Below are 16,472 nucleotides of genomic sequence, written 5' to 3'. Positions count from 1 at the left end.
GCATGAAAACCAATGCGAGTTTCAGCTATACAGTTAACGCACCTTTGATGAAAAATAGACTTGCTGGTATCTTATGCAATGGCATCTTTTACACTCTCCATTACTGAATTCCCCTTCAGAATCCATTTCAAGCTTCTCACACTCGCTTACAAAGCCCTCACCCAATTACATCTCTGACCTTATCTCCCTTTACACTCCCGCCCATCCTCTTCGCTCTGCTAATGCACGCCGCCTCTCCTGCCTTCTGATCATCTCCTCCCACTCCTACCTCCAAGATTTTGCATGTGCTGCTCCCTTTTTCTGGAATTCTCTACCTCTCCCCCTCAGACTCTCCACAAAACTTCAAACGGGCTCTCAAGACACTTCTTCACCAAACCCAGCCGTCTCATCCTAAGCCTTCTGTGGCCCACACACTTTTTCTACGCCATCTGCGTCACCCCTGTTTGTGTGCCCCTCCCCTTTAGAATGTAAGCTCTCACGAGCAGGGTCCTCTTCCCTCATGTGCTTTTACGTCTCTTACTTGACCTATGTTCTTTTCAATACTCCCTTTGATGTCACCAAATCCTGAGTTTTTTTTGCCACCCTGATAAGTGCTGTTTACTGAAGCGCTGTGTTTATATACCCTCTACTTGTCCTATATCGTACTGATAAAAGCAAAAAATATAAGTGAAGGCGCACAAAAAAATATATAATAACAGACTGCTGTTTTGATACAAATTAATGATTTATTACCAATTAATAGAGTTAAAATCTTAAAATGCACACAGTAAAACAAGAGTAATTACCGTAAGACCAAAAAACATTAATTTTGTTAATTACTCCACATATATTAATGTTAGCTCCACACAGACTAATGTTTTGGTTAGTATAGCGCCCCTTCAAGAAAAAAAAGACTTAAATGCATGCACCTATCTAGATTAAACAATTATGTGATAGTTCTCCTTCAGCTGAGATGGTCAAATTTCATGCACATATGTAAACAGGATTAGATTAGTTTTAGTTCCAAGCAAGCTGGCTGTTAATTGTGCAGAAAATAAATAACAAGGAAGAAGGCTTAATTGCATGCACCTGTATAGATCAGAGAAATTGCAGGATAGTTCTCCTTCAGCTGAATTAAATTTAATTTCATGCACACATGTGAATATAATATTGGCTCCAAACTGGCTGACTATTGTGTGGAGAATATTCACAGATGATGTAAAAACAAGCCACTTAGGAGAAAGGTATTGTTTGTTGTAAAGGTGTTGTTAATATTTCACCCATCCATAACTATCAGGAGCGCTCCTGGAGTGTGCAAAACCCGTATGTCCTCCTAGTAATTCCTCCTGCCTGGTCCACAATAGCTGTAGTCCTGGTATCAGATGCAGGGGATGGGGGACTCGTAGCTGTGTCCACGGGTTTGTGCACAGCCGCAGCAGCTGTGGAAGAGTGGAGACGCCCGCGTATGTCGCGTGCCGCGACTTCCGGTTTCGGGCTTCCGGACTTTGCGTTCCACTTGAGAATGAGTCACCTGACGATTTTCTCCGCCCACAAAGATGGTGGTTTCATCACAAACAAGGAATCCGTTTTTCTGATTCAAGCTGTACGCTTGACATAGATCTTCAAGGCACGCACAGCATCCAATGCCTCCGGAGGAGCAGCGTCAGAACCACGATAGGTTGATTCAGATGAAACGCAGAGACAACCTTCGGCAGGAACTGCTGTCTAGTCTGGAGCTCCGCTCTGTCCTCGTAAAAGACAGAGTATGGACTTTCACACGATAAGGTACCTAATTCTGAAACACGTCGAGCAGGGCCAGTAACATCACAGTCTTCCACGTGAGGTACTTGTCCTCTAGCGTCATCAGAGGTTCAAACCAGGAGTACTGCAGAAATTTCAACACTACACCCAAATACCAGGATGCCCAGGATGACGTTATGGCAACACTGCCAATTTCTGAAAATCTGAGCTGAAATCTGGACCTAAGCCATTATCCACACCAGCCTGCAGAAAACGAAGGAAATGTCCCAAGTGAAACTCTGCAGGTGGATACAAGCATTCCTCGCAACAAGAGACAAATCTCCTCCAGATATGATAGAGTTTTGATGTCACAGGTTTCCTGGCCTGAACCATGGTTGCAATAATCTTCTTGGAAAGGCCCTTGTGAGGTAGGATGTTCCGCTCAACCTCAAATGAAGACACTGTAGGTCCAGGTAGACGAACGGTCCTTGTTGGAGAAGATCTCTTCTGAGTGGTAGAGGCCAAGGGTCTTCAACGGACATGTCCAGAAGATACGTGTACCACGCCCTCCGAGGCCAATCCGGGGCAATTAGAATTGCCTGGACATCTTGATTCCTGACCCGCTTTAGTACCCTTGGGAGCAATGGGATCGGAGGAACAGATATACTAGCCGCTACAGCCAAGGTGACGCCAGTGTGTCCACTGTCCTCGCCTGAGAGTCCCTTGTACGTGAGCAATACCAGGGAAGTTTCTTGTTGAGACGAGAAGCCATCATGTCTATTTGTGGGCAACCCACAGGTTGATCTGCTGGAACACCAGATGGTGAAGCCCCCACTCCCCCGGGTGGAGATAGTGACGACTCAGGAAGTCCGCCTCCCAGTTGTTCACACCCGGAATGAAGATTGCGGACATGCCTCTTGCATTTCTTTCCGCCCAGAGGAGTATCTTTGACACCTCTCGCATGCAGGCTCTGTTTTCTGTTCCTCCTTGTCGATTGATATACGCCACCGCCGTGGTGTTGCCCGACTGTACCTGGATCGCTTGATCCTTGAGCAGAGGAGATGCCTGAAGTAGAGCAGTGTAGATTGCCCGAAGTTCCAGAATGTTGATTGGAAGGAGGCTTTCGTGGGATGACCACCTGCCCTGGAACTGCGCCCCTTGGATGACAGCTCCCCATCCTCGCATCCATCATGAGGATGGTCCAATCATGAATCCCGAAACTCCTGCTCTCCAGGAGATTGGAGGACTGAAGCCACCACAGAAGGGAAATCCTGGCCTGAGGTGACAGCTGAATCATCTGGTGCATCTGGAGATGTGATCCAGACCACTTGCTCAGGAGATCCAACTGAAACGTTCTGGCATGAAACCTCCCATACGGGATTGCCTCATAGGAGGAAACCATCTTCCGCAACAACTTTTTGCAGAGATGTACGGACATCCGAATAGGGCGGAGCACCATGCTGACCATCTCCTGAAGAGTTTTTGCCTTGCCCTCTGGTAGAAACGCCTTCTGTGCCACAGTATCCAGCAGCAACAGGAGCCTTTGAGTTTGCTCCAGGTGGAACTTCTGTAAGTTGAGGATCCACCTATGGTCGGACAGAAGACAGCTGGTGCGGTCTATACGGAACAACAAAAGTTCCCTGGACCTTGCCTTTATCAGAAGATCGTCTAGATGAGGCACCACATTGATCTCTTGGATCCGGAGCTGAAGCATCATCTTCGTCATCACCTTCGTGAATACCCTCGAGGCTGTTGACAGGCCGAAGGGTAATGCCAGGAATTGGAGGTAATCGTCCAGCAGGGCAAACCGCATGTACGCCTGATGAGGCCAAATCGTAACATGGAGATAGGCCTCCTTGATATCCAAGGAGACCATAAATTCCTGTTCTTCCAGGCCCGCAATCACTGCACGCAGGGACTCCATCGTGAACTTGAACACCTTTAAATAAGGATTCAAGGATTTCAGATTTAGAATGGGTCTGACCGAATAGTCTGGCTTCGGCACCACAAACAGGTTTGAGTAAAACCCCTTGCCACGTTGCAATAGAGGTACTGGAACAATGACGTGGGACTGGACCAATTTCCGGATAGCCTGTTGTAACGTAACTTGCATATCCTCCAAAGGGGTGTGGCATTGAAAGTCGACAGTAACTAGGTCGACAATGTCTAGGTCGACAGTAACTAGGTCGACAGGGTCTTTAGGTCGACATGTTCTAGGTCAAAAGGTCGACATGAGTTTTTAATGTTATTTTGGTGTCGTTTTCTTCGTAGAGTGACCGGGAACCCCAATTAGTGCACCGCTTCGCTTGCCATGCTTCGGGCATGGTGCCTTCGCTCCGCTACCGCTTCGCTCGGCACAGATTACCGTTCCAATCGTAGTCAACGTGGATCGTTAAGTATGAAAAGGTTCAAAAAAAAAAGGAAAAAAATTGTGAAAAACTCATGTCGACCTTTTGACCTGTCGACCTAAAGACCCTGTCGACCTAGACACCCTGTCGACCTAGTTACTGTCGACCAATAGTGGTCGACCTAGACATTGTCGAGCTCCCACCTCGAGATCCCCTCGTGGTGGGTGGGCACAGTCATGCTGAGGCTTTAGTGGAAGCAGAACTGGTGGACTGTTCCTGAGGACTGGAACTGGCAGGATTTACCTCTGGTACCTCTAGCCGCATTGGAGGCATCTCTGGCCTTTGATCGAAATGTGCGAGACCGAACGGACTGGACAAGACGATCCCGGATAGGAAGGTCTTGCCGGCGGGGCCCCAGAGGGGAGGAACGTCTCGCCGGCGTGGCCACAGAGGGGACGAACGTGGATTTCCCGGCAGTAACCTTGGAAATAGTAGAATCAGGATCCCCACTAATGGGGTCCGGGTCATCCCCATCATCCTGGACATCATCATTTGTATCAGAAAGCAGAGCAGGTAACCCACGCTTCTCGGGACCTGTATGAGAGAGGGGAGGGGGGCTGTGCATCAGCGCTAGCAGCTAAATCTGCAACAGCTTGTTGCAGTAGTTGAGTCTTCTGCACATTAGCAGTGAGCTGGGATGACATATCCGACATAATAGTTTTAAGAGACCCAAACCAGTGGGGCTCTGTACCTTCTCCACCAGCTTCTTCACTAATTTGTGAAGATTGACTACGTTGCTCACAGGAAACAGAGGCATTAGACAATGGAGAGAATCTGGTCAGTACTGCACAGCTTGTGCTTACCCATATTTAACAGTAAGTACAAACACATACCTTACATACAGACAATTATAATGCAACCCTGCTTTTCCTACTGTATGTAAGAGGAGACACACAGAGGGAGAAATACCAGCACACCCGGAGCTGCACAGCACCAGTGAGACTGTCAGCTCTGTAATCACAATAACACCAATAAATGTAGTCTTAAATAGGCTCAGAATAGTGTACACAAGCGACTCTCCACTTTAGCTGCACTCTGTACCAGTTTCCAGCGTGTCTGTGAGGCAGGAAGCGCTGAGTGTGTGCTGCTGATAGCTGCTCTAAGCAGAGGAAGGCGCCAAAACGCTGCTGGTCCAGCTGGTTTCCCCCAATATCCCTTATGGATGCTAGAGAAAAGCAAGTACAGTAACTGTGCACCTGGGCAAAACCATGTTGCACTGTAGGTGCGGCAGATGTAAAATGTGCAGAGAGCTGTACATTTGAGGGGGTGTCCACACTGAAATCTAAATTGCAGTGTACAAATAAAGCGGTCTAACATTTGTGGTCTATATGCAAAAGCAGCCAGTATTTACCCTTCACAGAATACATATATGTGCTACCCTTGCATTGCAACATGTTTTTCCAGATACATAGTTAATTGCCTTTTTTTGCTTTACTTCAAATCAGAATCAGACCCTAAGCACACAACACACCAATCATCCTATTTTAATGCATTACGAGCACAATAGTAGGAGACACATTAGAATGTTAAATATTGCATTGCGTGTTTGCCAATAAAGTCATGTCGTCAACTAGTTAGACTCAAAAAATGAGATTTATGGTAGACCTACCATATTTAAATATTTCTGCGAGGTACACTGGGTTCCACAGGGAAAACATCAGGGTGTCGAGTTAGATCTTGTACCAGAGGCACCAACAGGCTAAAGCTTTGACTGTTCCCAGGATGCATTGCATGGCCGCCTCTATAACCCCACCTCCGGACACTGGAGCTCAGTTTCGTTAACAAGTCCAATGCAGTAGCATGTAAAGAGAAGGCAGATGTTAGTCACATAGAACCACATTCTCATGACAGGAGAAGGGACCAGCGGCTAATGCCATACAAACCCAAAGAAGCTAAGTGCGTCAGGGTGGGCGCCCTGTGGAACCCAGTGTACCTCGCAGAAAGATTTAACTATGGTAAGTCTACCATAAATCTCCTTTTCTGCAGCGGGTACACTGTGTTCCACAGGGAATACATCGGGGATGTCCTAAAGCAGTTCCTCATGTGAGGGGATGCACCGTAGCAGGCAAAAGAACCCAGCGTCCAAAGGAAGCATCCTGGGGGGGGGCGGAAGTATCAAAGGCATAAAACCTAACGAACGTGTTCACTGAGGACCACGTAGCCGCCTTACACAATTGTTCAGCGGACGCGCCTCGGCGGGCCGCCCAAGAAGGTCCAACAGACCGAGTAGAATGGGCTTTGATAGCAGCAGGAGCTGGAAGACCAGCCTGTGCAATTACCGTTCTAATCCATCTGGCCAAGGTTTGCTTATTCGCAGGCCAGCCACGTTTGTGAAAACCAAAAAGTACAAAAAGGGTATCGGACCTCCTGGGAGAGGCTATCCGCTCCACGTAAATACGGAGAGCCCGTACCACATACAAAGACCACTCTTTGGAGGACAAACCAGAAGAGTTAAAAACCGGAACAACTATCTCCTGGTTAAGATGAAAAAAAGACACCACCATGGGCAAATAACCAGGGTGAGTTCGGAAAACTACCCGGTCACGGTGAAAAATCAGAAAGGGCGGACAACAGGAAAAAGCTCCTAAGTCCGACACCCTCCTAGCAGAGGCAATAGCCAGCAGAAACACAACCTTAAGCCTAAGATATTTAAGGTCCACAGATTCAAGAGGTTCAATAGAGACTCTTGTAGGGCATTCAAGACAACAGACAGATCCCATGGAGCCACAGGAGGGACATAGGGAGGCTGGGTCCATAAAACGCCTTGAGTGAAAGTATGAACGTCAGGAATAGACGCAATCTTCCTCTGAAAACCACACCGACAAGGCACAAATATGAACCTTGAGGGAGGCCAGACGAAGGCCTAAATCCAGGCCTTGTTGCAGAAAAGCCAAGTCTGGAAGTTCTGAAATTGTAAGCGTCGTAATCCTTAGCAGCACACCAGGTGAAGTAAGAATTCCAGACCCTGTAATAAATCCGTGCAGAAGTCGGTTTGCGGACCTTCAGCATAGTTTGGATAACCGCCTCGGAGAATCCTTTGGCCCTCAAAAGTGAAGCTTCAAGAGCCACGCCATCAAAGCCAGCCTGGCCAGGTCTGGATAGACACAAGGGCACTGAACGAGGAGGTCTGGGCGTTGAGGAAGTAGCAGAGGACGCTCGATCGATCGACCCTTCAGGTCTGAGAACCGATGCTGTCTGGGCCACGCTGGAGTGACTTGAAGTAGTATTCCTCCTTCTTGCTTGAACTTCCGTAGTTCAAGCAACAGGACAGGAGTGACACTGGAGGGAACACAAATTGCAGCCGAAAGTTCCATGGAATTGCCAGTGCATCCACGAACGCTGCTTGAGGATCCCTTGTCCTTGATCCGAAGACCAGAACCTTGTGATTGTGTCGAGACGCCATCAGGTCTACATCTGGTAAGCCCCACTTGTCCACTAGGAGTTGAAAGACTTCCGGATGAAGTCTCCACTCTCCGGCATGCACGTCCTGACGACTGAGGAAATCCGCTTCCCAGTTGAGGACTCCGGGAATGAACACTGCCGATATTGCTGGCAAATGGCGTTCCGCCCAACGAAGGATTTTTGACACTTCCATCATTGCCATGCGTCTTCGAGTGGCGCCTTGATGATTTATGTATGCCACTGTGGTGGCGTTGTCTGATTGTACTTGAACTGGCCTGTTCTCTACCAGAGGCAGGGCAAGATTCAAAGCATTGAACACGGCCCGCAATTTCAGAATGTTTATCGGGAGGAGAGATTCCTCCTTGGAGAGAATGTTGCTCCACCACCGCACCCCAACCCCACAGACTGGCGTCAGTAGGACCCAGTTGGGAATCCAGAAGTGACGGCCCCTGCTCAACTGTTGGTCCTGTAGCCACCAGCTCAATGACAAGCGAACCTCGGAAGTCAAGGAGATCATTTGAGACCTGATCCGATGAGGCAGGCCGTCCCATTTGGAGAGGATTAACCTCTGCAGAGGGCGGGAATGAAATTGAGCGTACTCTACCATGTCGAGAGCAGACACCATGAGGCCTAGTACTTGCATCGCCGAGTGTATCTACACTCTGGGGCGAGAAAGGAAGCATCTGATCCTATCCTGATGTTTCAAGACTTTCTCTGGAGTTTGGCTGTGTGTCTAGCAGTGTCCCTAGGTGCACCATGCTCTGAGCAGGGACCAGTGAGGACTTTTTCCAGTTTAAGAGCCACCAGTGGGCTTGTAGGAATTGGACCATCAGTTCCAGATGACTGTGGAGAACATCTTGGGAGTTCACCAGGATCAACAAGCTGTCCAGATACGGCAGGATCCTGATTCCCTGACGGCGGCAAAGGGCCGTCATCACAGCCATGACCTTAGTGAAGAGCCGAGGGGTGGCTAGTCCAAAATGGTAGAGCCTGGAATTGATAATGTAGGTTGCCAATAGCAAACTGCAGATATTGCTAATGCAATACGACTATAGGTATATGCAGATAAGCATCCTGTATGTCCAGGGATACCATAAAGTATTTGGGTTCCATGGCCAGTACAATAGAGCGCAGAGTTTCCATACGGAATTTGGACACACTCACAAATTTGTTCAATGATTTGAGGTTGAGTATAGGCCGAAAGGACCCATTGGGTTTCGGAACCAGAAACAGGGTTGAATAGTATCCCTTTCCTCTCTGGGACAGAGGTACCGGCACTACCACTCCTGTGTCCAGGAGGGATCGCACAACCAAGTGTAGAGCTTGCGGTTTCCACGGATTCGAAGGGATAACCGGCGAGCAGAACTGGCGAGTGGGACATCTCTTGAAAGATTGCGTACCCGTGAGAGACTACTTAAAAGGGAGCACCTCCAAGGTCTTTTTGGAGTCTAGGTCCACCTTCCAGGACCTCAACCACAGACTTCGGCGAGCCAGTATAGACGTAGTAGATGCCTTGGCAGCCATTACACCTGCCTCAGAGGACGCCTCCTCAATATAGTGGGAGGCGGTGGTAATATTAGACAGATATTGTCTGGCAGTGTCAGAAATATCCTAAGGCAGCTCATCCTCTAATGCCTGAACCCATGCTTCAATTCCTTTTGCGGCCCAGGAGGCTGCTATAGTGGGTCTATGTACAGCACCAGTAAGGGAGTAAATAGACTTCAGGCATCCCTCCACACACTTATCCGTCGGTTCCTTCAGGGAGGTGACAGTGGTGGCAGGCAGAGTAAATGACACCACAAGATGGGCGACATGACAGTCCACCGGCGGTGGTTTCCCCAACTTGTTACTCAACTCCACAGGGATAGGATAACGAGCTAGCATCTTTTTAGACAGGAAGAATTTCTTTCCTGGAGACGACCAGGATTCCTTACGTATGTCAATTAAATGGTCAGAATGTGGCAAGACTACTTTAGTAACCTTCTGAAGTTTGAAATTATCGGGTTTCTTAGACGCAGTAGTGGGATCTACCTCATCATCAATTTGTAGAATCAGCTTAATAGCCTCCACTAGGTCAGGAACATCAACCTGAGTTGCAGGGTCCTCGTCAGAAGGTCTGTATCAGTGTCTGATGGATCAGTATATTCCCTATCCTCATCAGACGAATTATCTGAAATATTAGTGGATTGTGAGGTGGAAGCGGCCCGCTTAGATGACCCCAGAGGAGCGTGGGGTAGACTTTTGTCTAACCAAAGACTGATTTAATTGCTGTATCTGGGTAGACAGATACAGCAATTATGCAGCACCAACTTACAAACTGAGCTCCGGTGTCCGGAGGCGGGGTTATAGAGGAGGCGGTGCAATACATCCTGGGAATAGCCAAAGCTTTAGCCTGTTGGTGCCTCTGGATCAAGATCTAACTCGACACCCCAATGTATTCCCTGTGGAACACAGTGTACCCCGCTGCAGAAATAGTAATGACAATTTAATACTTTATTTTAAAATATTTCTGTAACAAAACCTGATGGCATGGAATAAGCCTTCATACAACAAAAATACATTTTACCTGCCTGATATTCATGATGCATAAAATGTAATATTCACTGTATAGAAGTGCTATACAAAACAATACATCAGTGGTTCTCAATCTATGGGGTGCCTCAGGACACTTGCAGGGGTGCCTTGGGTTGGTGGTCTAAGACCAATTCAATTTATTTATGGTCAATGTCATAGACAAAACCAGTGGTGGCGGCTGCCAATCATATCATGTGGATAAACAGAAGCAAATCTTGTCCCTCCCACATAACTGAACCCAATGTTGACATATAAACACAATTTACTTAATTTAATAACCGTTTCTAAATTTCTCAATAAGAAACTTTTGGCCTAGGGTTGCAGTGAAAAAAAAATAAAATCTGATACTCTAGGGTGCTGCGATTCAAAAAAGATTGGGAACCACTGCCCTACATAGAACAATGCATATAGTCTAACCAAAATAGTTATGAAGTTTGGTTATTTGACATCAGCCCAAAATGGTTCATATTTTGCTAAACTACACCTCTGACAGAATAAATACAGAGTGCCTTTTATACCCACCTTAAGTAGTTCATTCAGGTCAGACACTTCCAGAAGAGTTAGACTTGCTATTTGGTCTACCAGTTGGTGGATTTTGGGGGGATATTCTTTGTGTCCATTGTCTAAAGCCGGAGTAGCCAAAGGTTCATTTCTAAGTGTGCTGGAGGTCTGTAAATTCCTAACTACAGATACCTCTAACCTGTGTACAAACAGTCATTATTCAACCATCACATTATGAATCAGTGTTTGCACAGCACCCACAATAATATCTAGGTTCTACTCTAATGGGCAGAGCTACTAACACGCAATACTATCTCTAACTAGATAATGAATTATTTGCATACAGCTAGGAGTGGGAAAACTAGACTAGCAGCTTTTAAATCAATACCATGACACTTTGTTGATTACAGTTCTGAGCACACAAAAGTATGTATTCAGTATGGGAGCCCACCAGTCAGGAGAGAGCCAGCTCGTCACGCTTCAGGCCCGGTGTCAAGATTCGCTCGCACACTATTCTATTCCCTCTCAGGTGGTGGCGTGGACCACCACCTGAGGAGGAATACCAGGCTTCTGTCTGGATTCCAGGCGCAGGCATTTACACTTTACACACATTATAAATATATAATATATATATATGAAAGAGACTGAAAAAATTTAGAAGCATTTTTTAGATGTATTGAAAACTGGGGCCATAGAAAAAGTAAATGGAATTGTGGAAAAAAATGTAGAACAAACTAAATCTTGTGTGTCTCTTGTAGGTGACATGGGATGAGAACCTGAGAATGACAGTAATGATACAATGCCCCTATTAAATCAATAAAGGAAAATGGTTGCATAAAGGGAGCCTTTTAACAACACAAAGTTCATAAATCCAGTTTGCCATTTGCTGGCGATAAGGCAAATGGGGAATAAGAGGAAGTATTACACCACAGATAATCTAGCAGCACCAGACTACTACAATGAGATGGATGGCCTACTCTACGTAGAGTTTAAGGCAATGAATGAAAAGGTCATTGCATCCAGCACAGACTGCGTGGGGACATATGATGCCAGCCACCCAGACGCTGAGCCCCAAGAACCCTCGGGTTACAGTGACCACATTCTGAATGGTTTTAGCGCAAATGACCGTTATCATCGCTGCCAGGACAGGAGATGATGGGCTGCTCTGTAGTGTGCTCTCATGGAAGTGTGAGGTCAGTGTGGTGCATCCATCACTGCCCATCTAAACTGATACTGTATGTAACCTCAAACTGAGCTATGTGCTACCGCTGAGCTATAGCTTACAGCAGGTGCAGCACGCAAGGCCCAGGTGTGTGTGTATGTACCAGGCTGTTGTGGCTCTGGGGGAGATAACACCCGAAGTGCCGGCACTGCATCCCTCCCCTCTCCCCCGCACTGCCACGCCGTTACCTGCTCAGGGAGGAGGCGACTTTCCGCACTCTCCAGCAGCAGCGGGCGTGACGAGCAAACATAGCGGCGGAGCGTGCGGGTGTCAGGGCTCCGACGGGTCACTTATCCCTCTCACCGGCGGCAACACATGGAGTCCTGGACACTGTGACCTACCCAGGGAGCACCGCGCGCGCACGCTCTGCACAAGGAAAACTTTATTCATCACACCACTGTAGCCCTTGTATGTCAGAGGGTGGGAAAGTGACGTAGTGACGCGCTGCCAGGAAGTAGTACTAGCGAGCGGACATCTTTACTGAGGGTAGATCCTAGAATCAAGCGGCCTAAAGTACCTAAGACGTCAGGGGGAGGAGCCACGTCACCAGGGGATAAGCTAGGCCAGCGGGATAGTTCTTCTACTATCCATGCCACCAACTACTAACTTTAGTAACCCGGTGGCGACCGAAGGGAGCCACCGAGCCCGAAGCATGGCGAGCCCGCGAGGGTACATTTCGGGTACCCTGTTCGGGCATGGCTCCGCCCCCAGGTAACGTCAGAGGTCTCTTACCCAACTTGGATTTAGAACTAACCCTTTACTGAGAGGAGGTCACTGAGCGATATGAAAGACATATACACTTATGGCTAACAAGGCATGCTGGGACTTGTAGTTTAAATACAACCACAGAGAGCAGTAAGGAACTTGCTTGCCTCACTGACTGCTAGCTACACATGATTCAATGTTTTGGGGGTCCCAGTAATCATGGCGATTTTTTTTTTCAATATCTCCGCTGCAGTACACAAACTGAATTTGCATATATCCACGCAAGGAGTATGAGATATCAGGATAACAATAAGAAATATGGGCAGACAATTGAGAATGCATACACACTGCACAATATCGGGATCCTTTCCCCGATATTTTTGGTCACTGCTCGTCGATTGGATAATCGAAAACGAGCGTCTCTGAGCTTTGTTTTGGACGGTTTTATTGGTGTTTGGTCAAAATACTCATGTCTAAACACTACTCGGTGAAACAGGCTGATAACTCGATTACTGGCAAATCTGCCTAATTATTGTAAAGTGTGTAACAAGCTTGAGAGCTGCTTCTGGTTTCATTATATCATTACTACCACTGATTTTGTCAAGGTTGTATTTGTATTCTTCCTGACCCTAATGTAATGTCAGTACCCCCAACCAACCATATATCATCATTGCAAGATGGACTGATAAGTAAGGTAACAGGCCTGAAATGTTTTGTACATAGAAGCCTATTTATCAAATAATATTTGTGGAAAATGCCCTGAAAACACATTTTTGTTTTAGGGGCGCTGCAGTCCCTCCATTTTCAACAGCAGAAACAGCCCCCAGAGATGTTGAATTTACAAAGTCCGAAAACTTTTTGCACACCCCTCCTATACTGTACCTTGGCCTGCTGCATGCACCATTGGTTCTTCTGGAGATCTTGTGCATGTGCAGTGAGACCACCAGCGCGCCATTCCGTATGGTATCAGCACTAGGCTGATGAATCTGGCAGGATATAGGTAGACGGAAAGTTGAGTTATTGTAACACCTCCCTGGCAGCTCTCTTTGGGGGAGATGTGTCAAACCTTGGAGAGAGATAACGAACCAATCAATCAGCTCCTGTTATTTTTCTTTAACCATGGTCTATAAAATGACTGGTTGGTACTCCATGTGACGACACAGCCTGCACTTTGTGTCGCACAATGTTAAAAGGCACACAGTTACTTTCCTAGTCCTGGTCCTATCCATGGACTCCACTAATTGATAGTATGATATTAGCTATATACTGGGAAAAACTGTATTGTATTGCGTTGGTATTATATTGTATAGTTATATTTTATCTGTTATATTGGTAATATTTCGTTTATTTGATTATACTGTGTTTAATTGCTAATAGGAATAATTATATGCCAGGGGATTTCACGTACAAATAGCCAGAATCCCTTGTCTGCTACAAAGGGGTTCAGTCTGGTGGTCAGTGGACACTGGGGATAATTCAGATTTAATCTCTAGGCAGCGATTTTTGCTGTCCTGCGATCAGATAGTTGCCACCTACAGGGGGAGTGTATTTTCGCTGTGCAAGTGTGCAACCGCCTATGTAGCAGAGCTGCACAAACTGATTTTGTGCAGTCTCTGCGCAGCCCAGGACTTACTCAGCTGCTACGAGCACATCAGCCTGTTCGGGACCGGATTTGACATCAGACACCCTCCCTGAAAAAGATTGAGCCCGCCTGCGTTTTTTCCGGACACTCCCACCTATAAACAGCCTCTTCCTGTAAATCTCCTTGTGATCGCCCGTGCGAATGGATCCTTTGCACAATCCTGTTGCTGACCGGCGATCCCCGTTGGAGACACACTGGCGCAGTGCAGTGCATGCCAGTGCGAATCTGATCGCCCGCTGTGCGAAAACGCACAGCAGCGGTCAGATCTGAATTACCCCCATCATCTGATATTTGGAGAAAGGCTAACTTAATTAGCATCTCTTGTTCTCTCCTAGACATGTGGCAGGGAATCAGCAGGTTTTAACTTGCAATGAACCTGGCCTTTGTCCCTGCTATCTCCAACCCAGGGGCAAACGCAGGATTTAGCGAGAGGGGTTTCCGTGGGTGGGTGTGTATGCATACATCCATGTATGTGTTTATATTATATATATATATATATATATATATATACACACACACACACACACACACACACACACACACATACCAGGGACATGCAGTCAGGGGAGGCAGTGCCTCCGTCATAATGATTAAAATAATAAAAGGAAGATATTTATAGCACAGATTCTGTGATAAATATCTTCTTTTATTATTCTAATTATTTCCCCCCTGTGTATGTGGCTGCGTGTGAGGGTGGGAGGCAGCGGGAGAGGTGCCTCCCGCTGCTAACACTAAAAGTCCAGCGTTACATGTAATCCACCAGGCGCTGAGTGCAGAGTGAGAGGATGGAGGGAGCTGCTGTGGCTGAGCATGCGCAGACAGCAGCTCCCCCGGGCCCAGGGACATTTTGTAAGCAGAGAGCTCCATAGCTCTCTGCTGCTGCAGCTCCACCGAGGCGGTCGCGGCTTTTGTTGAGATGGAGACGCAACGGTCTCCGTCTCAAAATAGAAAATTCAACTCTTCAGGGGGGGGGGGGGGGTTCCAGGTACTCGGAACCCCCTCCCCTGCATGCGCCACTGCAACCGCTTACTCTGCAGCTCCAATAAGTAGAGAGCACCAAGCCCTGGACAGCCCCGGAAGGCAGGTCTACCCCTGGAGGAATGTGTGAGACTTTTGAAAAAGGCAGTGTGTTTTTGTCTGGAGGGGAAGCTCTACACAGAAGGTTCAGAGAATAGAGGTATTACTGAAGTGCAGGCACTGATTAGTCAATGTGTGGGTGTATTGTTTTCTCTTATGGGATGCAGTGTTTTGCGATGTATAGCGCACATTCATGGGATATGGTAATAAGAGGTGCAGGCGTTTACAATATATATTAGAGCAGGCATTTTAAATATTTGTGAGAAAGCAATTTGGCATTCTTACTTGCTAAATGGACGGCCACCAGTAGGATCTGCTTAAGAACTCCAGAGTTTTCTGTACTCCTACAGGACCAGAAAAAAAAGAGATTAACGAGCCCATTGAAGAAGTTGCTTTTAAAAATTTGGGGCAATAAAGGTCTTCTCTGTGGGAGGTACTGGATTGGTTTTAGCTGAAGCAAAGACCATAGGATTGAGAACAGAACTTTGGTCCTCAGAAGAAAAGTCATCCTCCTGAGAGAAGGAGCGTGAAAGGGCATCAGCTTTTCCATTCTGAGATCCCGGCTGGTAGGTGAGTTTGAAGTTGAATCTGGAAAAGAACTGATACCATCGGGCCTGGCGAGGAGAACAACAACGTAAATTCTTCATGAAGAGGATATTCCAATGATCCGTATAGACGGTAATTGGGAATTGAGCTCCTTCTAGAAGATATCTCCATTCCTCGAAGGCTAATTTGATTACAAGTAATTCTTTTTCCCCAATGGGGTAGTTTTTTTCCGCAGGAGCAAATTTTCGAGAAAAATATGCACAAGGATGACGTTTTTCATCAGGACAGCGTTGAGACAAAACTGCTCCAACCCCCGCAGTGGAGGCATCTACTTCCAGTAATAATAGCTGAGAGATATCTGGCTGTTGAAGTACTGGTGCAGAGGTAAACGCTTCTTATAATAATAGAAAAGCCTGTTTAGCTTCAGGAGACCAGGAGTTGGGGTTACCACCTTTGCAGGTAAGAGTTGAGATGGGAGCAACCAAGGTGGAGAAACCACAAATGAATTTCCGGTAGTAGCTCGCAAACCCCAGGAAACATTGAGTTGATTTAAGGGACATAGGTTCATTCCAAGTTAGGAAAGCTTTAACTTTTTCAGGATCCATGTGAAGACTGGAACCGGAGATGACATACCCCAGAAACGCTATGGAGGATACTTCAAAGATTCACTTTTCCA

General features: G+C 46.9%; 1 protein-coding gene across 1 annotated transcript in view; it reads right to left on the bottom strand.

Annotated features, from left to right (window-relative positions):
• The window catches only part of MRPL12 (mitochondrial ribosomal protein L12), a 40,099-nt gene extending 27,886 nt beyond the window's left edge, over window positions 1-12,213 (bottom strand). The window contains exons 1-2 of the mRNA XM_063961195.1: window positions 12,015-12,213; window positions 10,626-10,803 (exon numbers count right to left, since the gene is read on the bottom strand). Of these exons, the coding sequence (XP_063817265.1) occupies window positions 10,626-10,803; window positions 12,015-12,076 (240 nt within the window). The 5' untranslated portion in view covers window positions 12,077-12,213. The remainder of the gene's footprint in view (window positions 1-10,625; window positions 10,804-12,014) is intronic.
• Window positions 12,214-16,472: the final 4,259 nt, after the last annotated feature.

Source organism: Pseudophryne corroboree, chromosome 3, assembly GCF_028390025.1.
Source record: "Pseudophryne corroboree isolate aPseCor3 chromosome 3, aPseCor3.hap2, whole genome shotgun sequence".
Classification (NCBI taxonomy): Eukaryota; Metazoa; Chordata; class Amphibia; order Anura; family Myobatrachidae; genus Pseudophryne; species Pseudophryne corroboree.
This window is presented reverse-complemented; position numbering and strand designations above follow the sequence as displayed.